Source organism: Monodon monoceros, unplaced genomic scaffold, assembly GCF_005190385.1.
Source record: "Monodon monoceros isolate NGI ecotype Baffin Bay Population unplaced genomic scaffold, NGI_Narwhal_1 Super_Scaffold_4, whole genome shotgun sequence".
Taxonomy (NCBI): Eukaryota; Metazoa; Chordata; class Mammalia; order Artiodactyla; family Monodontidae; genus Monodon; species Monodon monoceros.
Genome location: NW_021703781.1, coordinates 56,211,351 through 56,235,911, shown reverse-complemented (window position 1 = coordinate 56,235,911; position 24,561 = coordinate 56,211,351). Strand labels below are relative to the sequence as shown.

Below are 24,561 nucleotides of genomic sequence, written 5' to 3'. Positions count from 1 at the left end.
GAAAGAAAGAAAGAAAGAAAGAAAGAAAGAAAGAAAGAAAGAAAGAAAGAAAGAGAAAGAGAGAAAGAGAAAGAGGGAGGGAGGGAGGGAGAGAGAAAGAAAGAAAGGAAAAGAAAGAAAGAAAAAAAAACTGGCTGGTATTCATAAAAAATTTCAATGTCATAAAAGACCAAGAAAGGCTGAAGAACTGTTTCAGATTAAAGGAGACTAAAGAAACATGACAACTAAATGCAATATGTGATCCCTGACTGAAGGGAAAAAACTAAAAAGTTTATTATTGGGACACTTGACAGAATTGGAATATGAAAAGTACTGTATCAATGCTAAATTTCTTGAATTTGATAACTGTACTAAAGATTATGTAAGAGAATATCCTTGTTCTTAGGAAACATACACTGAAATATTAAGGGATAAAAGGTCGTGATATATATAATCTACTCTCAAATGGTTTAGAATAAAGTTTATATACATATGTATGTGTCTGTGTACAGAAAGAGAATAATAAAACAAGTAGCAGAAGGGTATATAGGAGATCTCTGTATTATCCTTGCAACATTTCTGTAAGTTTGAGATTATTTCAAAATAAAAATTCAAAAGAATTCACCATCAGTTGACCTGATTAAATGTCCTGACACCAATTAGGTAAGGGGGAAATGGGGCTGGACTCACATTCTAGATAACAATACAACTATCTATGGTAGGGGAGCAAGCCAACTTTTTCCTTCCCTTTGGAGCTTTCAGAGGAAAACTATTACCAACATAAATATTTCCCGCTCTCTGCCTTCTGTTACTGCATGCACACAACCCAGTTTTGCTGACTCTCGAGACTGTAGCCTACCTAGGACCACTTAGCATCCTGGCAACAGCTCCCATTCTCTAAATACCAAAGAGTTCTACCAAATGCAGCCACTGCTCATTTCCTTCTTTATAAAGAACCTAGAGAACAGAATAAGTCTTTAAAACCTCTGAAATGAGACTGATTAAGATGCTAATCTTGGGCTCACTTGGGAGGATTAATGAGCCATATTTGGATTCTGGCAACAGAAATCCACTTCCCTTGACTACTTTCCCCACAATGCTTCTTTCCAGGTGGGCTGAACCAAAAGAAAACCTCTCTTCCTGGGCCAGAGGGAACCAGGATCCTCTGCCAGTCACTGGGCTCTGGTCACAAAAAGTATTTGGCTATAGTAGGTATTAACGATGTACCTTGGATGTACACTCATCCCAGAAAAAAGGCAAAGGAGAAAGAACTGCACTTCAAACATAATAAGCGGGTTTCCCTGGTGGCTCAGTGGTTAAGAATCCGCCTGCCAATGCAGGGGGCACGGGTTCGAGCCCTGGTCCGGGAAGATCCCACATGCCGCGGAGCAACTAAGCTCGTGTGCCACAACTACTGAGCCTGCGCTCTAGAACCCACGAGCCACAATTACTCAGCCTGAGAGCCTAGAGCCCGTTCTCCACAACGAGAAGCCACCGCAATGAGAAGCCCGTGCACCGCAACGAAGAGTAACCTCCACTCACCGCAGCTAGAGAAAGCCCGCGCAGAGCAACGAAGACCTAATGCAGCCAAAAATAATTAAATAAATTTAAAAAAACCATAATAAGCTATCAAGCAAATGATAGGTCACAGGTCTTTTTGTGGAATACATTTATACTCCAATAGCCACTCCAACCTTCTTTTTTCTTTTTTGGCTGTGTTGGGTCTTTGTTGCTGCACATGGGCTTTCTCTAGCTGCAGCGAGCGGGGGCTACTCTCATTGTGGTGTGCAGGCTTCTCATTGCGGTGGCTTCTCTTGCTGCGGAGCATGGGTTCTAGAGCGTGCAGGCTTCAGCAGGTGTGGCATGAGGGCTCACTAGTTGTGGCTCATGGGCTCTAGAGTGCTGACTCAGTAGTTGTGGCTCACAGGCTTAGGTGCTCCACAGCATGTGGGATCTTCCCGGACCAGGGCTCAAACCTGTGTCCCCTGCACTGGCAGGCAGAGTCTTAACCACTGCGCCATCATGGAAGTCTCTCCAACTTTCTCTTCTAGAAAGATCTTAACCACTGTTTTTTGGGTTTCTTTTTTTGGCTGCATTGGGTCTTCGTTGCTGTGCACAGCCTTCCGCTAGTTGTGGCGAGTGGGGCCTACTCTTCGTTGCAGTGCGCGGGCTTCTCATTGCAGTGGCTTCTCTTGTTGTGGAGCACGGGCTCTAGGTGTGCGGGCTCAGTAGTTGTGGCGCGTGTGCTTAGTTGCTCCGCGGCATGTGGGATCTTCCTGGACCAGGGCTCGAACCTGTGTCCCCTTGCATTGGCAGGAGGATTCTTAACCACTGTGCCACCAGAGAAGCCCTTAACCACTGTTTAACTGCTTCACTGCCTTACTATCTCTTTCCACCCTTGAAAATCCTAGGAATACATTTTTTTTCCCTAAGGAGAAAGGACATTTCTAAAGGGCATTCTCTCTAAGGACCCAAGTTTCTTAAGGGTTACTTCTAAATAAGGGTGCTTTTCTCTGGGATTCACAAGATAAATATATGATGGTATGTTCTATTAATTTGAAGCTAAATCCTATCCAAAGTCACATGGGTTTTGATACTTTTTCCTCATATGAGGCCGCTGGGCTAAAGACAATGGGTTGCTACTAAAAAATGTTCATGTTATTTTTGAAATGGGATTGTCCGATTCGAGCTATAGAAAAGGACTTTGCTCATTCTTTATTTCTGGTTGTGCTGGGTCTTCATTGCTGAGCCCGGGCTTTCTCTAGTTGCGGTGAGTGGGGGCTACTCTTCGTTGTGGTGCGCGGGCTTCTCATTGAAGTGGCTTCTCTTGTTGCGGAGAATGGGCTCTACGCTCGCGGGCTCAGTAGTTGTGGCGCACAGGCTTAGTTGCTCCGCGGCATGTGGGATCTTCCCGGACCAGGGCTCGAACCCGTGTCCCCTTGCATTGGCAGGCAAGGATTCTTCACCACTGCGCCACCAGGAAAGCCCCTCATTCTTTTATTTATTTATTTTACAGTGTTGGCCCAATTAAGTTATGAATTTTTATTTTATTTTTTTGGCCATGCCACAAAGCTTGAGGGATCTTGGTTCCCCGACCTGGGCCCTCAGCAGTGAAAGCAGAGTCTTAACCACTGGACCGCCAGGGAATTCCTCTCATTCTTTCGGCACGTTAGCTAAATAGCTATTAATATCTTCGTTTTGTGCCCCAAGACCATAGAATCCTAACAATTGTGTTAGAAGCCCCAAGCCTGAGAGCTGAATTTTATTAGAAGCTGATTTTTTTTTTTTTTTTGCAGTACGCGGGGCTCTCACTGTTGTGGCCTCTCCCGTTGCAGAGCACAGGCTCCGGACGCACAGGCTCAGCGGCCATGGCTCACGGGCCTAGCCACTCTGCAGCATGTGGGATCTTCCCGGACCGGGGCACGAACCCGTGTCCCCTGCATCGGCAGGCGGACTCTCAACCACTGTGCCACCAGGGAAGCCCTAGAAGCTGACTTGTATTAGAGAAGACAATCAGCCATTGATACTTTTTTTAATAAGTTTATTTATTTATTATTTATTTTTGGCTGTGTTGGGTTCATTGCTGCACGCGGGCTTTCTCTAGTTGCGGTGAGCTGGGGTTACTCTTTGTTGCAGTGCGTGGGCTTCTCATGGCAGTGGTTCTCTTGTTGCGGAGCACAGGTTCTAGGCACTTGGGCTTCAGTAGTTATGGCATGCGGGGGCTCAGTAGTTGCGGCACTCAGGCTCAGTAGTTGTGGCCCATGGGCTCTAGAGCGCAGGCTCAGTAGTTGTGGTGCACAGGCTTAGCTGCTCCGTAGCATGTGGGATCTTCCCGGACCAGAGCTCGAACCCATGTCCCCTGCATTGGCAGGCGGATTCTTAACCACTGCGCCACCAGGGATGCCCCCAGCCATTGATATCTTATCCTGTGGTACAATTTTAGTCAGTTCAGCTCTGAGATGCAGACTGATTAATCAAAGATGAATATAAATGGACTAATCGAGCCAAGACATTCAAAGCCCTAAAGCAGCTAATGAAGCTGCCATGCACATGGTTACTGCCAAGTAGCCAAGGCGAGAGGAGAGAGTGGGGGTGGGATAGATAATGCAGACAAACACAAGTGCTGTTCTTCTGACCACCCTAGAACCTCTTTCAGCACACCAGGGCATACAACAATTTCCTGAGGTCACATGTGGAAGCTGGGAAGACTTCAAACCAGTGCCCAGCTGTCCACTCAAATTCCAGAGCTTCTCAAATCAACAGCCCACTAGACCATATACTTTATGAGAACAGGAACTGTGTTGGTCTCCTTGAAAACTAGGTTCTTAATACCTAATTCAGTGTCTGGCACACATTATGTGCTCGAGAAATACTTGACTTAGTAGATAAATGAATTTCTGCCAAGAGCAAAGTTCCTGGAAAAGATGCTGTTCCGGAGTCTTTCCAGCACAAATTACTCCCTCCTTGACCCACCAAAAGAACTAAAAGGTTTAAAAAAAAAAAAAAAAAGAACTAAAAGGATGGCCAGGCCAGGCCATGTCTAACACAATGTGCTATCCCCCTTTCCTGAACAATCAGCTTAACATCACATAAAACAGATAAGGTACAAGGTGCAAAGTGACTAGTCACGATTACATCCACAATCATTATCTCCTTGGGGGAAATCATAACATTCTCCAGGACTGTTATGATTCAAATGGTCTCAAATTAACCTCTGCCTTGCAAAAGCTGATTCATCCAGAGAGAAACGACCATATAAATAGAACTGCTTCAGCCATAAACAAAAAAAAGGAAATCCTGTCATTTGTAACAACATAGATGAACCTTGAGGACCTTATGCTAATTTAATACATCAGACAGAGGAAGATAAATAATGTATAATCTCATTTACATGTGAAATCTAAAAAAACCAAATTCATATAAACAGAAAGTAGAATTGTGGTTGCCAAGGGGCTGGGTGTTGTAGGGAATGGGGAGACGTTGGTCAAAGGGTATAAACTTCTAGTTATAAGATGAATAAGTTCTGAGGATCTAATATACAGCATGGTGACTACAGTTAAAAATAATGTATTATATACTTGAAAGTTGCTATGAGAATAGATCTTAAATGTTCTTAACACACACACACACAAACTGTAATTATGTGAGGTGATGGATGTGTTAACTAACATTATTGTGGTAATCATTTTGCAAAATATATGTGATTCAAATCATCATGCTGTACACCTTAAACTTACATAATGTTATATGTCAATTATATCTCAATAAAGCTGGGGGGAGAAAAGAGATCTTTAAGTAAATAAAGAAATGAACAGATAGATAAGATAGGTCTCTCTTTACCAGGGCTTTCAAAGTTTTTTTTTTTACCATGACCTACAGAAAGAAATACAGTTTGCACTGTAACCCAGAACATACATGTCTCTAACTGAAAACAAAAGTTTCCCCAAACAATATTTACCCTTATTATGTGTGATGCACTGATACTTTCTATTCTATTCCTTTTAATGACCACAGCTTGTACCAGAAAGCAAGGAAGTGCTCAAAGCGGTCATATCAAAGGAACTAGTTTTAAGGGGCTCTCACTGATCAAATTTGGAATTACTTGAGCACCAAAAATAATCATAAATGAAATTAACTGTAAACATTGAATAAATAAAAATTCACAGGCCCCCCAAAAGGGGGAAAACTTACTTGCCACCGTCAGTTGTCATTATTACACAAACTCCTTACCTGAAAATTGGCGATTTAAGGGAAAGAATTAAGCATTTTCCTTGCCTTTTCAGGAGAAACTGTGGTTCATCCTCCAGTCTGTGAAGGAAAGCTATTCTAGACACTGCCAGCTAATAATGTAGAAAGAATAACAGAATTAGAAAATCATCATTCTGCAAACCCCCTCCCCTCAGTGAAATAAGTGATTCTGGCAAAAATTCACCAGTGGGTGATCATTAGGTAAAAGGATATTAGAGACAGGATATTCACAAGGTGCCAAATTACTACTTCACAGATTATCTACCAATTGCAAAGAGAAAAATAAATTTATTTTACAGTGAGGAGATATGGCAGTCACCACCAGAAGCAAGTAATCAAATTTACCACCACCAACGGTGGGACAACTTGACAGTATGTGCCTCCTGTGGTGACAGAATATGAAGCACACAGTATCATCTATGAAATACTCTTGCCAAAAATGTTAAACCTGAATCAAATTAAGCTTTTAATCCTAACTTCTAGAATGGAAATATATGAGATAGAGTCACAAGTTAAATAACACCATAAGGACACAGACAAACCCAGAATATAGAACATTCTAAAGATAAATGGCCTGGTCTCTTCAAAAAGTCAATGCCAAGAAAAAAAACAATAGGGTGGAGAAAACTGTATTAGATTTTTAAAGTCTAAAGAGATATAACTACCTAATGAAATGAGAATTCTGCTTGGATTTTGGTTTGTAAAACCAGCTATAGCTATAAAAGGCAGTTTGGGAACGAAAAGGAAATTTTAATACATGGACTGGATATTAGCTAATATTGGTAAATTACTGTTAAGTTTCTTAGGTGTGACAATGGTACTATGATTATGTAGGAGAATGTCCTTATTTAGGATGCATGCTGAAATATCAACACATCTGCAACTTATTTTCAAATGGTGTATGAAAAATATACACACATATATATTGATAAAGCAAATTATGACTAAATATTAATAATTTTGACTCAAGGGCTTCCCTGGTGGCTCAATGGTTGAGAGTCCGCCTGCCGATGCAGGGGACACGGGTTCGTGCCCTGGTCTGGGAAGATCCCACATGCCGCTGAGCTGCTGGGCCCGTGAGCCATGGCCGCTGAGCCTGCGCGTCCAGAGCCTGTGCTCCGCAATGGGAGAGGCCACAGCAGTGAGAGGCCCGCGTACCGCAAAAAAAAAAAAAAAAAAAATTTTGACTCAAGTGTGAGATGTAGGTGGTCACTGTTGTATTATTTCAATTTTGCTGTGTTTGAAATTTTTCATACTAAAATTTGAGGAAAAAATGCTGTGCAACCCTTTAAAATGATATTACAATTCATTAATAGAATGCAACTTGTAGTCTGAAGATACCACTCTAGCCCACAGTAGGGTAGTCATCATATTATCTTAGCTCTCTGGGACTTCCTTGGTGGTCCAGGGGGTAAGACGCCGTGCTCCCAGTGCAGGGGGCCGGCATTCGATCCCTGGTTGGGGAACTAGATCCTGCATGCATGCCACAACTAGGAGTTCGCATGTCACAACTAAGAAGTCCTCATGCCACAACTAAGAGTCCGCATGCTGCAACTAAGACCAGGAGCAGCCTAAATAAATAAATAAATATTTTTAAAATAGTATTATCTTAGCTCTCACTTTATTACCAGTATGGAGGCAGTTTTCTTTAACCTGTGGCCCAAAGAGAAGAATGAACCTTCATGAAAAAGCTCACATGGAATGAGGCTTTCTTATTCTGCAACCCTTTGTCAAGAGTCTCCCAAGTTTTATATTTTTCTGCCAATTAATAACTCGCTTTACTTGAAAAGGAAGAATAATCAGTTGAAAAATTCCTACTAGTGTCAGGAAAATTTCATTTTGTCCCTCTACTTTTAGATGATCTTTCCCAATTCAGGGTCCATCACAGATAACATTAAAGTCCTTTTGATCCTCTTCCTCACCAATTAATGTCCCCAACTACCCTTAGCCTCCAGTTCCCAAGCTGCTTTCCAGGACACCTGGAAGCAAGCTACATGGCTGACTGCAGAAAAACCTTTGCTCCCACACTACATCTGGCCCTGCCTTTCCACCAAATCAAATGCCAATTTATTGCCCTCTGATGTACAGTCTATCAGTCCACTTCCTGGACGGCCCCACTTCACATTGGGCCAGAAACCCAAAGCAATAATGTGAGTTCTACAAACGGGCAAGTAATTGCTCAACAAGCGTGGAACAAGGAAAGGTCAGTTGTGATATGTGCACATGTGGCAGCCCTTCACAACTCAAACTACAGTGGTAACAGTGGTAACAGAAGGCTGGTGCTCCAGAAGAGGCATGCACTGAGAAGCCAGCCAACAGGCAGCCAGGAGTGCTTGTCCATCTAAGTCCTTCAGACTTCCAAAGACCAAAGTAAAGAAACAAAGACAAATGCACTCACCCTTTCCATAAACATATCCAATATCATTTTAGAAACTGGGGTGACCAACTGAGCATCTATGAGCATAGAGAGGTGGTTAGAGAAGGTAAAGCTAAGACAAATAACTCTATACTATCTCTCCTAATCCAAACTGCACACTGAATTTCAAACACCTGGCTTCTTCTGAAACCCTCTTGGCACTTGCCCTGAGTTTGAGTGGGTGGAAAAGAAGAAAGGGACTCTGCCTGCTTCCTTGTTAAAAACAAAGCAGCAGCTGGCTTCCCCTCTTTTAACTCATCTGACTGCTGTCATGGCAAGTTGAGCACATACCCAGAGAGAAATTTCAGGCCTCGAGAGGTGGCTGTGCTAAAGAGGACAATGTCAATGAGAGCAATACCAGCAACAATGACTCCCACCACACACCTCACTGTTACCCTGTCCCCCAAACTCTACTAGAAATTAGGTTCTTTGCTTCTGATTTTGAGAGCCGAGCTATTAAGAATGCCCTTTTTGGGACTTCCCTGACGGTCCACTGGTTAGGACTCTGCACTTTCACTGCCAAGGGTGCAGGTTCAATCCCTGATCGGGGAACTAAGGTCCCACAAGCTGCGCAGCACAGCCAAAAAAAAGCCCATTTTTTCACAACTTCCTTTCAGATACAAGTAGTGGAAAATGTGCCAGGAGACTAGTTCTAACGGCTAAGCGTGTTTGAGCACTAGGGAGAGAAAAAGGGAGAGCTGGACCAATAAGAAGCCAGACTACACAGAACTGCTTCTTCTCAAGAAAGTCTTCATTTTATAGTCCTGAGGACAAATAAATGTTTAGAAGAACTTCTTGGTTTAGAAGTGTCAAATGAAGAAGGTTCAGATCATTTGGGGAAAGCCCCAGTAAAAAGAAATGACAAAGTTAAGTCATCAAAATACAGGCCTCTGGAAGCCATCTTATTGATATGAATACTCCCTAGGGGAAAAAGAATCCCAGTACCTTTATTTTCCCTAACTGTGCTCAAATGCCTGCACGACTGAGGCTACTCAAGCTACCAAGATTCCAAATTGCCAAAGTCAGCCTGATTCAAATTCAAGTCACACCCTAATGTGCTACTCAACAATCTCCAAACTAATATAGTCATGTATTTTATTATACAACAAGATACACAAAAAGGGCACAGGAGGGACTTCCCTGGCAGTTCAGTGGTTAAGACTCCACACTTACACTGTGGGGACACAGGTTCAATCCCTGGTCAGGGAACTAAGATCCCGCGTGCTACATGGCGTGGCCAAAAAAAAAGGCACAGGAAAGAGATACTTACATTAGTGTGCCCAACCTTGCCTCTTCTAATACTTAGCCCATTACATAAATTTGTCTGCCAAAGTTTATCATACTTGGTTCTTTCAGCCTCCACTTAGGCCTTGAACAATTCACCAGCTCATTTCCAAGTGGGTCAAAGCTAATGACTCGGGGAATTTCCTGGTGATCCAGTGGTTAGGACTCTGAGCTTCCACTGCCAGGGGCCCGGGTTCGATCCCTGGTTGGGGAAGTAAGATCCCACAAGCCGCAGCACGGCCAAAATCAAAAAAAAGTTAGTGACTCATTCAACCTTCTTCTCATGGCTTCTCATGCTGATTAATAATGATATATTGCTTACTCTAGGGAGATGGTAGCTCTAACACCAATTTTTTTTTTCAAATATTACCCTTACTCTAACAGCAATTTTTTTTTTCAAATATTACCCTTACTCAATCTTTTTCCTGACAGTGACTACTAAAATCTCTTCACTACACTTTCCCATATTCCAACTGAAACAGATTAACCTGAGGTATGAGGCATCCTGGAAGAGTTTTGCTTCAACTTAGAAGGCTATTTCTATGAGGCCTAAGCCAAACAGGTGTTAAGTCATAGTTCCTCCCAGGCTGCCTTTCAGACTCTGTTTAAATGTTCTCTGTAAACCTCTGGAGGTTACACGGATTCAAACCTCCTAGCTCAGATTCTGAATTCACAAAGCTTGAGACAGACAGTACCCTACAGGTGTGTTTGTCCAGGATAAACTATATTTAAATAAACTCCTGATACATCCACTCTCTCCAGGCACCTGCTTCTCCCTCTTAAACTCAAGCACACCATATCTTGCTGTCCAGGTAAGCACAGTAAAGAAATATCCTATCCCTCAAATATCTTATCCCTCAGAGTGACAATATGCAAACCCACCAACGTCTTTGGGAACACCTAAACTCTGGCCAGAACAGCTTTACATGAGAAAGCCAAATAAGCAAATATATGAGCTAAATTTTTGTTCATTTCTTTGGCTTATGTGTTAGCAAGGGAAAGAGTGGGAGTAAGAAAAGATGGCAATAGATTTTTCTCATTCACTCTCACCTATTCCATACCTGATAGGGAACCATATGGCACAGAGTAGAGGCTACAAAGGTTAACCTTGGAATGGTCAGCTACAGCCACTAGTCTTAAAAACCAGTGGTTACGAGGGCAGGAAGTTTGTTTACCATTACAGATCCAGTGCCTAAGTGCCTAAGCAAAATGTCTAGCACATAGCAGATATTCAATAAATATTGGTTAGAAGCAATTCAACAAGCTAGACCCAGAAGAAATCCAAAACTTGGTGAATCTCACAAAGAAAAGGTCCAAGCAGCTACAACAGTTCCACAGTTAATACAGGTGCTTATACTGAGCCTCAAGACCATATTAGTCTTATGCTAAATACCCCCAAACCCCATAGGTCCTCAGAATTAAAAAGGCCAGCCAGGGGTTATATCTCCAAAGGCAAACTCACTACCCTCCCCACCACCACCACCCCTGACACACACCACTAAGAGGTCTTCCTCAAGCCCTGGCCTTAAAGGGCTTTAAAGGCTTTAAAGTCATTAACAGGTGATTCCTTAAGAGAAGATTCTGGTTGTGATACTTTTAAACTGTTCTTCTCTCTGTGCTTTAAAACAAAAATTTTCTGGAAAAGAATCTCTTTGTAATGATCTAAGTTTGAAGACCAAGGACAAAGGCAGCCTCAATCTGGAGGCAAATGACCACAGCCAAACACCACAAATCACAACTGACTAGAGCCTTGTCCATGAAGTTATACTGAATGAAGGGTACTAAGGCTTGCAAGGATTTGCCTAATCTGGGAACAAAGAGATCAAAGACCAGAGACAATGCTGGCTAGAAGTATTCTTCTAAACTGTCTACTCTGGGGGGACTTCCCTGGCGGTCCAATGTTTAAGACTCCGTGCTTCCATGGCAGGGGGCACGGGTGTGATCCCTCGTTGGGGAACTAAGATCTCACATCCCGTGCTGCGCGGCTAAAAAAATAAAAATAAACTGTCTACTCTCCACAGACCTAAAACCAAGAGCAGTATCAAGTATCCTAATATTTCACTTTCCCTTTCATCCCCCTATCCCATACCACAGATCTTACCACCCAGTCTAACTGTGAGATTGGAGATAACTCCAATAAGCAAGAGCCCCAACAAGATCTCTAAAAGGATAAAAGGAAATGTGTCTTTGGAATCTAAGCCCATGGTAGGGCTTGGGCAGATGCAAGGGAGAGGCATTGGTCCTTCTGCCCCTAAGGCCAGGACAACCCAGCCCTGCAGGCAGCACAGAGTTAACTACCCACCCGCTTTGAGAAGCACAAAGGTACATCACTGCAACATGCCTAACATTTACATTGCCTCTCTCTGCTCATTAAACAGGTTTTGGTTAAATAATGAACAAACTGTATTACAGACTCCGATGAGAATTCCAAAATTATAAATCAACTGGGAAAGCCCAAAGGGGCAGACAGACAGGGAAGGGGGGAGAAGGATAATATTGACTAATATAAAGGGCGCAGCTTGACAGTGGATATTCCTGCCACACCTGATCAAACACACTCCGTTGGGGGAGGGGAAAGAGAGCAAGAGAGGGGAGATGGGACAAGAGAGCCTGAAATTTGCATCCGGAAAAGATTAAAATGGATTCTTTGGGGATAGAGAAAATACATAATATATATTACTATAAATGCAAAACTGTACTAAAAGCTAACTCAAATGTCAAAGATTACAGCTTGAATAAATTTAAATATAAAAGCCATGTGCTTCTTGAGTTAATGAGAGAGACATAAAAGGACAAACTGGGCTAGGAGGCTGAACAGAGCCTTATGCTGCCTTTGCTGGGCAATGGGTTCAAAGAACAGCAGCAACTATAGTCAGAGGCTTCCCTTCATGGCTCTGAGCCTTGAGAAAGAACTGGCAAATCCCATTACTTTTCCAGTGTACATTTATTATTTTTAAAAATTAAGATACAATTCATATGCCATAAAATTCACCCTTCTAAAGTATACACTTCAATGGTTTTTAGTATATTCACAAAGCTGTACAATCATCATCATTATCTAATTCCAGAACATTTTCATCACCCCAAAAGGAAACCCTATAACCATTAGCAGTTACTCCCCATGCCCACTCCCAGCTCCTGGCAACCACACATCTGCTTTAACTCCTTCAGAATAACCTCCTAAAGGATTCCTAAGAGAACTGAAAGACCAAATGAGGGGCAGCAGTCAAGTCTCACTGGTGGTGAGCTATGGCTTTATCCAAAGTACCAATATGCAAACTTTGCTCTTAGGCACTCCATACCTTCCAAGTGCAACCCTCTCTTTAGATTTGGTATTAGAATATTCTATTACTCTAGATGTTACAGAGCATCCAGTTGTCATGCATTTTAGGCAAATACTGACTGCAAATGTAGTCCAGAGACATATCTGTGAGAATAACTGATATGGACTTGCTAAACTTACTAGAGACAGTGGACTTATTTCCTTCACAATGCTCAGATAATGTTCCTGGAGGAGTAGGTAGCGCTTATGTCGGTAAAAGATTCTGACTGCTTACAAGAAAAGAGACAAAATCATTTAGGTTGACTGACAATGTCCAATGAACCACCTATTTCCATTAGTAATATTCTTAACCAACCCAGCCAACAAATAACCTAGAAAAGTGCAAACAGAAAGCCTTTGTAAAAAGAGACCAAGCCCAAGTCATTTTCATGAGTTAAACTGAATAGAGTCTTAGAATTCCTGCCATACTTCCTCCAAACTAAGTGGTACAACATTCCCAGTCACATAGCACAGGCAGTCCCTTCAGTCTCTCTCTCCAAGTTCAAAACCCTTTCCCAGCCTCCAACCATTAACAGGCTTCCAAGAAAGCAGTCCTCCTGACACTGCCAATCAGAAAAATCTGTTTGTTTTGGTAAAAGAAACAAGAAATTGGTCATGGATTGCAGAGTCCAGGACCACAGGGGCAGTTGACCCATAAACCTGTTCCTGGAAGCCAGCACTATGTGGGGGGTCAGAACCAATCAGAAGACCATGAAATGCTCTATTTTGGGTCCACTCTGTTATTTTCTCAGGCAGGTAATATGCTAAAACCCAAGAACAATGGGGCAACCTTGGCAGGCACCATTTCAACATCTGCCACAGCTGTTGGTCCCTGGAAAATACTACAATCTTCTTCCTTGCTCTGAGGGAAAGCCTGGCAACCTTGTTGGAACCCAGCTATGTTCCTAGTACCACTGACAGAACTGGCTCCTCAGTGCATTCTGGTTTTAATAGTTTCAAGCTGAAGATAATCTGTATTCCTAACCCAAAGATGTAAGAAAATTAGGCAGCAGGCTCAACTTTGGTAGCTCTTAGATGGTCTAGACTCCAAATCCTGGACTGCACTATTCACCACAGATACAGTCTCTGAACTGAAGTCTTGGGATATGTCAGAATGGAGAAAACAAGTGTGGGATATGGATTGGATGGCAAGTAGGAAATGTGGCTCTGTCAGGATAGCAGCACCACCTCAGCTCCTCAAGGTCTGCAGCGTGCCCAAAAAGCCTGCAAGACTACTCCAGTCTGACCTCAGCCATTTTAAGGTGTCCCCAGCCACTTATAACAACAATTCCTAGCTGTCTATAAAATAATTGCCAAGTTTTCAAATGTATTAACTTGTTTAATCCCCTTAACTCTCTTAGAAAGACAATACTCTGAACTCTGACCCACCAAAGAGTTGTAAATATCTACTCACTACATTTTCTTCTTAATTGGGATGTGTACACTTTATCTGAAAAGCTGAAAAGATCTGGCAGCAGCATGGATGCAACTAGAGATTATCATACTAAGTGAAGTAAGTCAGAAAGAGAAAGACAAATACCATATGATATCACTTGTATGTGGAGTCTAAAATATGACACAAATTAACCTACCTAAGAAGCAGAAACAGAACAGAAACAGACTAACCTACCTAAGAAGCAGAAACAGAAACTCACAGAACAGACTTGTGGTTTTGGGGTGTGGGGGGAGGGGAGAGATGTAGTGGGAGTTTGGAGTTAGTAGATGCAAACTATTACATATAAAATGGATGAACAACAAGGTCCTACTGTATAGCACAGGGAACTATATTCAGTATCCTGGGATAAACCATAATGGAAAAGAATATAAAAAAGAATGTATACATGTATAACTGAGTCACTTTGCTGTATAGCAGAAATTAACACAACATTGTAAATCAACCATACTTCGATTAAAAAAAAAAAATCTGTGCAAGCCACCAACTTTCTAAAGCAGCCAAATCACTTACAGTACAGGCCATAAAATGGAAACATGCCACCTAGTTGCATTAGCCCTGCTAACCAGCTAACAACAACAACCTCTATACTACTTGATCATTCTTGGTTAATACTGCCAACACTTTTTAACTGAGTAGAATTTGCTCCTTTTAAGAAACATGTAGGGGCTTCCCTGGTGGCGCAGTGGTTGAGAGTCCACCTGCCAATGCAGGGGATGCAGGTTCGTGCCCCGGTCCGGGAAGATCCCACATGCCGCGGAGCAGCTGGGCCAGTGAGCCATGGCCGCTGAGCCTGCGCGTCCGGAGCCTGTGCTCCGCAACGGGAGAGGCCACAACAGTGAGAGGCCCGCGTAACGCAAAAAAAAAAAAGAAAAAAATAAGAAACATGTAGGGGATCCTTAGATAACTTCTGCCCATGTTTAGGAAAGTAAAAAGGAATTTTTCTCCAGATATTCTCCTATTGATACATTTCTCATGAAAGGAAAAATTTATTTGTTCGTTTATTATTTATTTAATTTGCAAAAGCTTTAAAAACTATTTCATTTGTGGTCTTAGATATGTTACTAGCTAAAACCATTCCAGGGTTATACACTGCAAAAGCCCTTTATAGTCAACAGAGGAACACAGCTCGGAGGCTTTCCCTTTAGGTCTACATATACCCCCTTGAAAAACCTGAAGTGTTGAGACTTGCCTCCTCCCTTGGCATGTTTTTATACATAATATAAGGCACTTCCTGTGTACCTTCTCCTCTAACTGTAAGAACAGAAACAATGCAGAACAGGGCACTAAACCAGGCATCAGGGGCCTGAATTCTGACGGAAACTCTGATGGAGTTTTGACTCTGCTTCTTAGGATCTGTGACCTCAGCTAAATCACTTAAAATATCTCTGGGCTTCAACTTCATTCATAAAAAGGGGACAATATCTAACATGCCTCCCCAACAGGGTTGTGTAAAAGTTCAATAAGGTATGGTAACTAGACTTACCATGGTGATCATTTTGAAATGTACAGAAATATCAAATCACAATGTTGTATAACAGGAACTAATATAGTATTATAGGTCAATTCTATTTCAAAAACAAACAACTCACAGAAAAAGAAATCACGATTGTGATTACCAGAGGCAGGGGGTGGGGGAAGGAGGAACTGGATGAAAGCAGCCAAAAAGTACAAACTTCCAGTTATAAGATAAATAAGTACTAGGAATGTAATGTACAACATTATAAATATAATTAACACAGCTGTATGTTATATACGAAAGTTGTTAAGAGAGTAAATCTTAAGAGTTTTACATCACAAGGAAAAAAAATTTTTTTTTCTATTTCTTTAATTTTGAATCTATGTGAGATGATAGATGTTCACTAAACTTACTGTGGTAATCATTTCATAATGTATGTAAGTCAAAGCATATGTACACCTTAAACTTACACAGTGCTGTATGTCAGTTACATCTCAATGAAACTAGAAGAAAAAATGAAGTTCCCCATACAAAAAATAAATAAATAAGTGAAAGAAAGTTCAATACAGTAATAAATATGAAAGTGGCTTTGAAAATTCTAAACACATGAATATTATGTAACATAATTATGATTAGGAAAACAGGGGCAGAGTGTGTGACACAAAAGATTCTGGGAACAAGAGAAGACTAAAAGATCTGCATTACAGAAAGCTAAGGCCCTAAAACCAACAATGATTTTCTGTAAGAAAAGGGTTTTGCTGCAAGTATTAAAAACTTCACTTGTGCCACCCACTTCCTATCTTATAGAATACATAAGTTAGAGAAAGAAAGTAGTTAAAGCAAAACAAAACAAAACCAAAAGATAGCCAAAAATAACTTACTTATAACTCAAGCAATGAAGGAAGTTTATAATTATATGAATGCTGATTCCCCACTAAAATGGGACACTCTACTAGGAACTCTAGGAAGGATCAGCAATAAAGTAAACCAGAGCAAACTACACCCGTGGGCCAAAGCTGGCTTGCAGCCTATTTTTTATTTTTTTTTATTTATTTATTTTTTTTTTGCAGCCTATTTTTTAAAAGAAAATTTTATTTATCACTCATTCATTTAAGTATTACCTGAGTCTGCATTTGAGCTACAAAGGCAGAGTTGAGTAGTTGCACAGTTGCTACAGCCTGCAAGGCCTAAAATATTTATCATATAGTCTTTTACAGAAAAAGTCTGCCCATCCCTGCAATAAATCACACTTACCTGTTACATTGTTTAAAACCTCCTTTAGATGACTGAAACTATGCAGCAGAGGATCCCGTTCTTCATCCTGTAACACATAAATTAAAAAAAAAAAAATTCATTATCAGGCCAAGAGGAAAGAGGAAATAAAGGACAGATCAAGAGCTCTTTCTCTGAAGCCAACCAGAAAATTCAGTTTTCCTTCTGAAGAAAAGAAAGTTAGCTAGAGTTCATTTTTCCAGTTCCCTAACCTCTTATCTCATAGAAGTACTCTGGGCTTACCTAAAACAGTACATCCTGAAATACTAAGCTTAATCTACACCATGACCATAGCACTCAAGCTACCATAGATTGCTAGGTCCTTTATATGTGCTATGGTCTGAATGTTTGTGTCCCCTCAAAACTTCTAGGTTGGGATTTCCCTGGCGACTTCCCAGTGGTTAAGACTCTGTGCTTCCACTTCAGGGGGCGCGGGTTTGATCCCTGGTTGGGGAACTAAGATCCCACATGCCACATGGCGCGGCCACAAAAAAAAAAAAACTTCTATGTTGAAATCCTAAGGTGGGTGATTAGGTCATGAGGGCAGATTCCTCATGAATGGAATTAATGCCCTTTATACAAGAGGCCCAAGAGTGCTCCCTTGCCCTTCTACCATGTGAGGATACGATGAGAAGTCTGAGACCCAGAAGAAGTCCCTCACCCGAGCATGCTGACATCCTGATCTTGAACTTCCAGCCCCCAGAAATAAATATCTGTTGTTTAAAGAAAAAAAAAAATCTGTTGTTTATAAGCTACCCAGTCTTTGGCATTTGGTTTTGGTTAGAGCATCCCAAACAGACTGAGACATACAGACTAAGATGTATGTATTATTCTATCTTTTCTATTTCTTCATAGTCATCATAATCACACATATTCATTTCTAAGACATTCCTGACTCCACTCGTACTTCTAATACAATCCACTTTTATAAATGAACATAAGAAATTTCTAAACACACATATACATATTCACCAAGTTGGAAATGTCTAAACTTGATTTTACCATTGTACCAAAAACTGTCTTACACGACTGTACAAAAAACATCCTTGAACATACAAATGCAATAAAGAAAGTCCACTTTACAACAGGTAATCTTACTCATCTGATTGGCAAGATATGGTCTGCTCTATATAAGAAAAGTTGCTTAATTCCCAAGGAGTACCATTACCAAGCCATACTCCATGTATCAATAACTAACTGAAATGAATTTGATAGCTAATTATAGTTCTTGGGAATTAGAAGATAAGGAATCTTTCTGACATTTTTAGGCATATAAAAGAGATCCCAAGTGTTAGCTTAAGTTGTTTATGAAAACAGCTAGAAGAAAAATGGTATCATCTTTTGGCTTCCAGAGAAAAAAACGCAGCTTATAAATTTGACTCTAGTTGAAATAAAACAAAACGGTCCTTGAAACCCTTCTGAAAAACGCTGAATTCCTACTATTATCATTATTACCAGGAAATTGATTACTGTTTTAACCACGCACCAGATCCCCTACAGCAACTCAGTGACCAGGTTCTCTACCCACTGCCCACTTACCAGTGGAGTATGGGTGCTCCATCGCGCATTTCGTTTGATGGCCCCAACCACAATGCTAATTTCCCCTTGAATGATGTAAATATTTTTATCCACCATCCTGGCAAACCTACTGAAACAGTGAAGAGAAAAGCTAGTTAATATTTGGTTACCCAAGAGCACACCCATGCTTAAATCAGTACCTGATAAGGTCAGAACTACGATTTAACTTTTCAGTACCAAGATTTCCCACCTGTAATACTAACATGGGATGAAGCCCTTCTTATGTTATGAATCCAACTACCTGGCTCTTCTAGAGGTCTCTGCAAGTTCAAGATACAACTCAAAAAGCATCACACCAGAAACTTTTCAAAGGCACCTCAACAACCTCTAACAAGCATGTCAAATTCTTCAAAGTCAATTGTCCCCCAAATCTCTCCTACGAATCATACAGATATGCAGATACATCCATGTTGCTAGTCTGTTAAAGAAATATTTCAGATCTTCCTTTTGTTCTTCCTTTTTTATCAACTCAATAAATAATGAAGGTTTAAGTTAAAAGAAAAGAATGAAGGCTGTTAGAAAAATAGCCCTGGTTTGGAACCACAGTTACAATGTCAATTTATAGACTGCATCCATTCTGCCAAGTCAGCTCCAGAAAATTGGACAGTGGCAGTGATGCAACCTTTGAAAAGTTCTGAAAAGTCAAGTTCACTTGCTTATAGCAGGAAATCGCTAATAAGCAGACTGTAAGGTAGACTCTTCTTGGCATAGAGAAAACCCTAGGAACATGTAAAATCAACCTAATCACTTCCCATTGTTTAGAAATCCTCCTGAGAAAAGACAAAATTTTAAAAAACGAAAGGGATAGAAAGCAGGGTAGGGGAGACATACAGTTAGACAAACATTTATATCAGGCTCAAGGAAAATTAAAAAAGTAAGGCTAACAGAGTAAGGAAAGGAATTCCAAAAATATTTACTTAATAAGCACCTACTATGCATAAGGCATCTTTCAGAGTGCTAAGGATACAAAGCAAATAAGACATGGAAAGAGCTTCAGGCATACTGTGGAATGAAAAAAAAATTGTAATGCATGACTGTATGTTGCCAACTATGTAAAAACCAACCAACCAACCCACCTTACATAAAATACTAGATTTTTGTTTTCAAAAATATACCGTATTTAACATACAGTAAGATATAAAGAGAATATAACAACCAGTATCCAGATTAAGAACAGTACAACTGAAGTCTCTGTGTGTCCTCCCTAATTATATCCTTCTCTCTTTCATCTATAGGTCCCACTATTCTTTTTTTTATAAATTTATTTACTTATTTATTATTTTTGGCTGCGTTGGGTCTTTGTCGCTGCACACGGGCTTTTCTCTAGTTACGGCGAGTGGGGCCTACTCTTCGTTGTGGTGTGCGGGCTTCTCATTGGGTAGCTTCTCTTGTTGCAGAGCACGGGCTCTAGGCACGCGAGGTTCAGTAGTTGTGGCACTCGGGCTCAGTAGTTGCGGCTCGCGGGCTCTAGAGCGCAGGTTCATAGTTGTGGCGCACAGGCTTAGTTGCTCTGCAGCATGTGGGATCCTCCTGGACCAGGGCTTGAACCTGTGTCCCCTGCATTGGCAGGCAGATTCTTAACCACTGTGCCACCAGAGAAGCCCTGGTCCCACTACTCTTAATCTGATGTTTATTAAACTTTTATGTTGCTTTATACTTTTACTTCATTGATATGTATCTCTAGACAATATGTATCATTCTGCGTATTTTTATATTTTGTATAATTAATATCATTTTGTATGTATTCTTCTGCAATTTGCCTTTTTCCCTTGAAACATTATGTTTGTGAGTCATCTATGTTGTTAACTATACTTAATGTATTTTGTACAGGCATATAAAGAGATACATAAACACAGAATAAAAGGTCTGGGCAGATGTACCCCAAACTCAACAATCATAGTCATCTCTAGAGAAGGTACTATGAAATCAGGGTGTAATCAGAGGATACTTAGCCTTATCCATATTTTAATTTTTTACAAGGAGAACATATTACTGTACCATCAATATAATTAAAAATTAATAATTATGAAAGAAATGATATACAATTTCTGCCCTTGAGGCATTTACAGAGTTCAGTAGGATCTAAAAGAAAACTGAGCCAGAGACATGGAAGGAAGAAAAGCACCCTGAAAGTAGCTCTATTTGCATATTTTTTACACAAGAAAGTGAGAAGAATGAAAACCACTATGATAAAGGAAAAAAGAACTGGTACAAATTTTGTCCAGGCCCATAACACCTCTCCCAATCCACAAGGGAACCCAACAAAAGACAACACTTATTTTAAAGACAATTTAAAGAAACAACTAGGTTACTCTCAGAAGACTAAATGCTCTAGACACACAACAATGTTCTCTTCAATGAATAGATAAGATTCAATGATGAGAACGTACCACAATGAAGAGGAGGAGAACCAAGAAGTATAAGAAAGATAAACAAATTCAAAAATAAAGTATCAGGGGCTTCCCTGGTGGCGCAGTGTTTGAGAGTCCGCCTGCCAATGCAGGGGACACAGGCTCGTGCCCTGGTCCGGGAAGATCCCACATAACGCGGAGCAGCTGACGCCCGTGAGCCATAGCCGCTGAGCCTGCGCGTCCGGAGCCTGTGCTCCACAACGGGAGAGGCCACAACAGTGACAGGCCCGCGTACAGCAAAAAAAAAAAAAAAAAAAAAAAGTATCAGAAAAGAAAAGATAAAATCTCTAGTATCTCTCCTTCCTTAAATTATTTAGGCAAGATGAATATGCTCTAGATCTCTGGAATTTTTTTTAATACACGTTACATTTTATTTTATTTATTTATTTTTATATATTTATTTTGGCTGCATCGGGTCTTAGTTGCAGCATGCAGAATCTTCGTTGCAGCATGCATGATCTTTTGTTGTGGCGTGCAGGCTTCTCTCTAGTTGTGACACGCAGGCTCTAGAGCACGTGGGCTCTGTAGTTTGCGGCACACAGGCTCTCTAGTTGAGGTGTGCAGGCTCAGTAGTTAAGGCACGCAGGCTTAGCTGCCCTGTGGCGTGTGGGATCCTAGTTCCCCAACCGGGGATCAAACCCATGTCCCCTGCATTGGAAGGCAGATTCTTAACCACTGGACCACCAGGGAAGTTCCTGGAAGGTTTTTTTTAAGAAACTCCTAACAACATGGGGAGGGGGAAGGGTAACCTGGGACAAAGTGAGAGAGTGGCGTGGACTTATGTATACTACCAAATGTAAAATAGGTAGCTAGTGGGAAGCAGCCACATAGCACAAGGAGATCAGTTCAGTGCTTTGTGACCACCTAGAGGGGTGGGATAGGGAGGGTGAGAGAGAGACGCAAGAGGGAGGAGATATGGGGATATATGTATATGTATAGCTGATTCACTCTGTTATAAAGCAGAAACTAACACACCATTGTAAAGCAGTTATACTCCAATAAAGATGTTAAGGGACTTCCCTGGTGGCACAGAGGTTGGGAGTCCACCTACCATTGCAGGGGACACATTGCAGGGCGGGTTCGAGCCCTGGTCTGGAAAGATCCCACATGCCATGGAGCAACTAAGCCCGTGCGCCACAACTACTGAGCCACATGCCACAACTACTGAAGCCCGCACGCCTAGAGCCTGTGTTCCGCAGCAAGAGAAGCCACCGCAATGAGAAGCCCGCGCACCACAACAAAGAGCAGCCCCTGCTCACTGCAACTAGAGAAAGCCCGTACAGCAATGAAGACCCAACGCAGCCAAAAATTAATTAATTAATTTTTTTAAAAAAAAGAAAGAAACTCCTAACAGAGGCTGCCTCCAGAGAAAGGAACTGGGGAACAGTGGTGAGAGGAAGACTTATTTTTCTCTGCATATTCTTTTGTACTTTTTGAATTCTGTGTCACATACATATATTACCTATTTTTAAATTTTAATTAACAGATTTTTTTAATGAGTAGGCACTACAGAAAAGTAGTTGTATTATTCCATGTATAAATGATTAAGAGCAGCAATCAAAGTTAATTAACTAACAAACATTTATTTCAGTCAACCAGATATTACTTAGCACATGCTAAGCAAAATGCTAGACAGAGTCATACAGAATTGTCCCTACCCACCCACAAGGAATTTATAATCTAGTAGATTAAACACATACATCTACACACAAACCCATACATATCTCCAATACATAAGTGATACACAGTGTCACAGTAGTGAAGCAAAGAAAATTATTTCTGGCAGAGGACCCTGGAAAGGCAAATGAAAGACAGGATTCAAACAGTCAAAAACACAAGGAGAGAATGGCAAGAGTAAAGGCTTATTGGTAGGAAAATGCAATATGTATTTAGGGGGTCATGATTATTCCAGACTTGTTGGAACATTATTCCTAGGAGAATAATAGCATGTAAAGCTAGAAAAGCAAGTTGTAGGGGGAGCATATCATGGAGGGCTTTCAATATATATAGTACATATACAGACTACCTATCATTGTAAAAAATATTTTGGGGGGCCTGGAGGGGGCCACTATAAAATAAGAATATTTAATTTCTCTCTTTTTTTTTTTTGGCTGTGCTGCGCGGCATGTGGGATCTTAGTTTCCCAACCAGGGATCAAACCCGCGCCCCCTGCAGTGGAAGTGCAGAGTCTTAACCACTGGACCACTGGGGAAGCCCGTTTAATTTCTCTTTTAAAGAACTAAGAGAATGAGAGAAAACACCTATACTGAGAACAACACAGCAACAAGTAAATAACAACAACACTACACTACAAATTGCAAACAAAAGTGTCAACAGGACTTAACTGAGATCTAATAGGATCTACATGCTATTTGGAAGGCTTTCTGGAGGAAATAAATTTTGAACTGGGATACCAACTGAAATAATCAACCTAACACTCAATCAAAATTCATTAGGCATCAGAAGCTAACAATTTTCTAAGATAGCAAAGATCTAAGCAAAAAATCACTGTCTTAAGTTTCTTAGTAAAAAAGAAACATCTCAGGAATAAAGAGGAATTATTTTCAAGGGCTATGCAGAGTTGCCTAATCTCCCTCCAAGCCTCTGAGCATGTCTCCTCACCCAAGAATCTCCCAAGGGAATTTGTCCTTGATGCTCAAATGGGAAGCTCCAATGAACCACTTGCTGTCTGGTAGCCAATGACCTAGAACCCCTTGCCATAAGGTCACAAAGGCCGGCAGAGACCTCATGAGTATGGTAGAAAAGAACTTAAGGTTTACCTTTTATCAGAAATAATATGAGAAGGAATGACCAAATACACACCAACGAATATCCCCCAGCCAAATAAGCTAGTGGTTTATCTGCTCAGAGACTGCGAGCAACATATATTCTTTGAAAGCACCATCTGTTTAAAGCTGGGCCTATAGGATTACAATGGTGCTTTGCTGCATTCTGCAACTGGCAACTCCCTCTAGATCTAAACAAAAGCAGGAGAAACAGAAACAATAAATTGGATCCTTCACGGAATACCAAAAATTCTCTTTAGAATGAGTTAAAGACTTAAATGTAAAAAAGCAAAACCTGAAAACTTTTAGAATACAAGAGGGTGTTCCCTGGTGGTCTAGTGGTTAGGATTTAGTGCTTTCACTGCCATGGCTCAGGTTTAATCCCTGGTTGGGGAACTGAGATCCCACAAGCCACATGGCGTGGCCAAAAAAATATATGAGAATATTTTTATAATCTCAGCATAGGGGAGACGTACCTAAATAGGAAACAAAAAGCAGAACCCATAAAAAAAAAACTGGTAAATTAAACCATGTTAAAATTAAAGACATTTATTCAAAAGACACCATAAAAAAGAGGAAAAGATAAATCACAAACTGGGAGAAAATATATGTAACACATATAATAAAGAAGAATGGATAAAGAAGATGTGGTACATATATACAACGGAATATTACTCAGCCATAAAAAAGGAACGAAATTGGGTCATTTGTAGAGACATGGATGGACCTAGAGACTGTCATACAGAGTGAAGTAAGTCAGAAAGAGAAAAACGAATATTAACACATATATATGGAATCTGAAAAAAATGGTATAGACGATCTTATTTACAAAGCAGAAATAGAGACATAGAGA

At 40.8% G+C, this 24,561-nt stretch overlaps 1 protein-coding gene across 7 annotated transcripts in view; it reads right to left on the bottom strand.

Moving 5' to 3' along the window:
- The window catches only part of GBF1 (golgi brefeldin A resistant guanine nucleotide exchange factor 1), a 121,239-nt gene that overhangs the window by 88,578 nt on the left and 8,100 nt on the right, over window positions 1-24,561 (bottom strand). For 4 of the 7 annotated variants that reach the window (XM_029201233.1, XM_029201232.1, XM_029201234.1 and 1 more), the window contains exons 2-3: window positions 18,473-18,578; window positions 16,916-16,982 (exon numbers count right to left, since the gene is read on the bottom strand). In XM_029201233.1, the coding sequence (XP_029057066.1) occupies window positions 16,916-16,982; window positions 18,473-18,568 (163 nt within the window). In that variant the 5' untranslated portion in view covers window positions 18,569-18,578. Of the gene's footprint in view, window positions 1-16,915; window positions 16,983-18,472; window positions 18,582-24,561 lie in introns of those variants that run through there. The other 3 variants (XM_029201228.1, XM_029201231.1, XM_029201235.1) reach the window with 3 other exon arrangements.